General features: G+C 47.5%; 3 protein-coding genes across 3 annotated transcripts; 2 read left to right on the top strand and 1 right to left on the bottom strand.

Moving 5' to 3' along the window:
* Positions 1-311: 311 nt before the first annotated feature.
* N7473_009735 (uncharacterized protein) lies at positions 312-533 on the top strand (the record flags this gene model as incomplete). The annotated part of the gene is made up of 1 exon (XM_057155674.1): positions 312-533. The coding sequence occupies one exon, from the start codon at positions 312-314 to the stop codon at positions 531-533; it is 222 nt and encodes a 73-aa protein (XP_057006804.1).
* A 261-nt stretch (positions 534-794) lies between these two features.
* On the bottom strand, positions 795-1,361 carry N7473_009734 (uncharacterized protein; the record flags this gene model as incomplete). The annotated part of the gene is made up of 2 exons (XM_057155673.1): positions 795-1,088; positions 1,146-1,361. The coding sequence occupies 2 exons, from the start codon at positions 1,359-1,361 to the stop codon at positions 795-797; spliced, it is 510 nt and encodes a 169-aa protein (XP_057006803.1).
* A 952-nt stretch (positions 1,362-2,313) lies between these two features.
* On the top strand, positions 2,314-3,779 carry N7473_009733 (fungal specific transcription factor domain-containing protein; the record flags this gene model as incomplete). Its single annotated transcript, XM_057155672.1, has 4 exons — positions 2,314-2,408; positions 2,467-2,835; positions 3,037-3,630; positions 3,716-3,779. The coding sequence occupies 4 exons, from the start codon at positions 2,314-2,316 to the stop codon at positions 3,777-3,779; spliced, it is 1,122 nt and encodes a 373-aa protein (XP_057006802.1).
* Between the last annotated feature and the right edge of the window lie 397 nt (positions 3,780-4,176).

Below are 4,176 nucleotides of genomic sequence, written 5' to 3'. Positions count from 1 at the left end.
TTTCTTGGCGGTTTTTTCTTGGCACCCGCATACATAATGTTTCCCTCTCCCACTTCCGCTTGATAGAAATGTTTCTCTGTTATACTAAATGGTGTATTCTTCGTCTTATATTTCCAAGGCAGAGGTTAGTCACAATTTTCCTTATCTGTCACTCAATATGTACAGCGCTCGCTGGACGCTTCAATGAGCTAATGTCTCCCATGCGTGGCGTAGCACGCTCATCAGTAAAGGTCGGGTGGCTTCTGAAATCTAGGAATACTCGATACGTCAGGACTCAGTCGCATGGTTGGTATGGAAAGGATATCGAAAAGATGCCCACCTATTGTATGGAATTCGTGAATTCCTTGCCTCGCAAGCCATCTAGCGCTAAGCTTGTCAAGCGCAGTCTTGAAATCGTCCAGAATCACGGTATCGCACAGGCACTTGAACATAAAACAAAGCTGAAGTATACAAAACCATCAGCACTGGATATAAGAGAAATTAAAACGCTTCCGGTGGAAACTGAAGGGAAGCGCACTTTCCAAAAGGGTTGATGCCCAGCGGCATAGCGGATCTGAGCGCCCCGGTCACGCTGATAACATCGAGAGGAATGAACGCAATAGAGAGACACATTGAGACCAGCATGAGACCAAATCGAGGACATTCGCGTACTAACTCGAGGATGCCAAAGTTGTAGTGTTTCTTGACTACCCAAAAAAGGTTGCACGTCGTATAAATCCACCACGGATCGCTAAGTCAAGAGTTGGTTAGTCGAGGTAGCCAGTGATGAGAAAGACGACCCTCTACGACAATTCCTACCGGAATAGTGCTTCCCATGGTCGAATCTTCTCGTAAACGGTCTGATTTACGTTATTGAAGTAGGCGAAGTTGGCGTAAATCTCAGTTGCCCAGTACGGCTGAGCCAGGATGATCGTGCCGACATACAAGAGCGAAATTTTGCGGCCCATGAACGGCCTGTTCTTCATCCATGCGATCACATTGTGCAAAGACCATGATATTATCAATCCAATCGCGGATGCAGCCAGATACCAGCCGTACACCGGGTCCGGGGCGAATATGAATGTTCCGTGGGCTAGGGCCAGAATCAACTATCAGGAAGTGGCGACGTCAGTGCGTATATACCACATCAATGGCAGCAAGCTTACCTCTAATAAAATCAACTTATGCAGCAACACACCTGGACGCATGTTCGCATAAGTAACCGCAGCCATGATGAGGAGAGAACCCGTCATAAGGCCCTGCGACCAGGCTTCCAGGATTAGAGCAGCAGGATCATCAACTGGCCGATGCACTGTTCTTCGCGCATGATTAGATTCCTTCATCGAGAGTGTGAATGAGCCGATACTATTCGAGCCTGTCATAGTCGCAATTACATTGGAGGAACAGTATTGATGCCCGGTGAGACAAAGTAACAAAGCAACAAAGCAACAAATTGTGCGGTGTTCCGGGTTTGGAGAAGAAAATATGTAGCTTTTCCCTTCTCGCCACAAGCGAGAAGGGAAGAGGAGAACACTCTCCCCGCAATCCCGAGTGTGAGGAATCTGGGGAATCGCCTAAGGTAATGAACAATTACGACTAAGTTCTAGAACTCAAACTGCGGGGATTGAGAATTAGCGATTGGGCTGAACAAAGCGTCCCGCGGAGAGGAGGAGCCGCTCCGCGATGGCTAACATCGGCCCCTCTGATTGGAGCCTTTCAAGGACGCCAAACACAATCCAATCACATTGCAGCTAGATATTGCGGCTAACTATGGGCCAGTATCCCCATAACCCGCCCGCCCTCAGTCCCCGCCCCTCAGTCACAGTCCCCTGACGAAGTACTTGCTACGACAAGAACCTCAGTACCGGTATTGATACCACAAGCTCCTTGAACAATAGCTGGAAAAGGGAGTTTCATAATTGGCGGTCATAAAAGAAGGCCGCCATATCAGCCCAGGACAATCTACGATATTCATGAGCGTCCTTACGACCATGCTCCCATACATAACGGCATCGGTCTGCGACCAGTGTCGCCTCCGCAGGAGGAGATGCGACCGAACCAGGCCTAAGTGCTCATTTTGCGTGTCCCAAGGTATAGAGTGTGTCTATGGACACGCTCCTGACTCTAAGCCTCCACAGTAAGTTGACCATTCCCCCAAAATGACATGTACTATTCCTTAAATTATTGCGTAGATTGGTACAGGAACTCATGAGAATTCGAGAAAGACTGGAGTCTATTACCACACTACTGGAACCTCGGCTGCAGTCGTCAGCACAATATGGCAATACCCCTCCATGGAATTGCCCACCTCTCGTCCTCAAGTCTCCTCATCTCATGCAAGTTTTCGGCTTACCATCGGATCTAGCATCTGGTTTGTATCGCTTGGAAACTGCTGTTCCTCGGACGCTCGCATCTGCGACTGAATCAATGTGTGTCGAATCTACTGACCTGTGAGTTCTCAATAATGAAGACTTAAGAAACCAATAGCCACTCAACTGACTCCACCGCCAGTATCTTCCACTGGTTTCATAACCAAGTTCATCAATGGTATCCAATCCTGCATTCCGATTTCACGTCCCAATTTATCGAGTCCAATGCTGCCGGCTTTCCGTGCTCTACAACTTCGTGCCTGTCGCTCCTCGTTGGAGCAATTGCAAGTCTAGTCGATCATCGACCTCACTCCGCACAGTATGAAGCTGCCTTGTCCATGATGCCAATAGCGATCCAAGAATACAGCATTACGAGTGTTCAATGTTTGGTCCTTTTTAGTATATACTTCTCTTGTCTCCTCCAGCCAAGACAAGCATATGACTACATACAAGCTGCCTTTCTGAAAATCCAGCCGTTTCTCAAAAGGTGCGCCATTATCTGCATCAAAAAATCGACTGCCAGTTTTGCCATTGCTAATTTAGGTTGTGTTGATGAAATAAGTCGCTTGTTTTTCTTGGATGGTTCGCCTGAGTCACACCTTGTCACGCGCTTGTACTGGACAATTCAATTAATCATGAGGTCTGCACTGCAAACTTCTTCATACTTTCTGAACTAACAAGCACCCAGTGAGATATCCATGCATTTTAATCTACCATGCTTCGGCAAAGGGCTACGCGGCAGATTGACAAATATTCCAATGATGCCAACAAGAACATACATGTGGGACCTTTTCGGTAGTTCGAATACACCGTCGGGCTCATCTTTGTCCGGAGTCCCTCAAAATAGCGAAGTCAATTCAGTCTATTCACCAAATGAGAGGCTGCCGACGTTAGTCGACTTTTGTACCGAGATCAATTTACAACAAGAGCTGGCTGGCTGTTCTACCTCAGCAACGGATGTATGGAGTACATATGACAATGACACCCCCCATGAGAGGGCGGCAACTTCAAGTCACGCACCGGGCTCCTCATCCGAGACATTGTCTCCAGATAATGGCCTCGGCTCTCAGAACGTCAATGGTCCCATCTGTCGTGCTAAGTACCATATGTACGAGATCTCAATCTACTGGCCGGTCATCTACCGCATCATACTCGATGGAATCGCAAATACCGAGTCCCTACCGTACGGGTCCCTGTTTTTTCAATCGGTGACCGGCTTTCTTGATGCAGCTAAAATCGCCCTTGGAGTATGTCTTCCGAAGGCCTGGTTTCTGTATGCGAGGTATGTGCTTGCAGGTCTTCTTTTATATTTTAAAATGTATGCTTAACAATTGGCACCAGTATGTATACAATCTCCCTTGCTGCAGTGAGAGCTATCGAAGTCCGGTGCCTTCGGCTGCTCACAGAACCACCGCTTTGGGAATCCCTTGAGGGCTCGGTGGATGCTCTCCATGGGCCAAGTGAGCTTAGTCCCTCTATACGGCATATGCACGAGACATTGAAAGATCGACTGGAAATGGCCAAGGATCAGAATAGGTGTTAAGTTCTCTTGTGAAAACGAAACCCTTCTCAAAAGTCGTGATTTCCTGGCTATTTGGGGATTAATTCGATCTAAACCTCATTGAATAGTATCAAGTGTTTGACTATTCACTGTACCGTATAAAGTTTGCCAGGGGCGTTGGCATCCTTTTCTGAGATAATTTAACGTTGCACCCAGGGACGTCGCTCTCTAAACATATAGAACTACATTATCACAGTGTATAGCGCACCCACTTACTTGCAGCTTGAAATTGCAAGTTCATCAGCCAGTAGGGAAGAGACAAGGGAC

The sequence above is a fragment of the Penicillium subrubescens genome, assembly GCF_028828155.1.
Source record: "Penicillium subrubescens strain IBT 31985 chromosome Unknown utg000006l_segment0_segment0, whole genome shotgun sequence".
Taxonomy (NCBI): Eukaryota; Fungi; Ascomycota; class Eurotiomycetes; order Eurotiales; family Aspergillaceae; genus Penicillium; species Penicillium subrubescens.
This window is presented reverse-complemented; position numbering and strand designations above follow the sequence as displayed.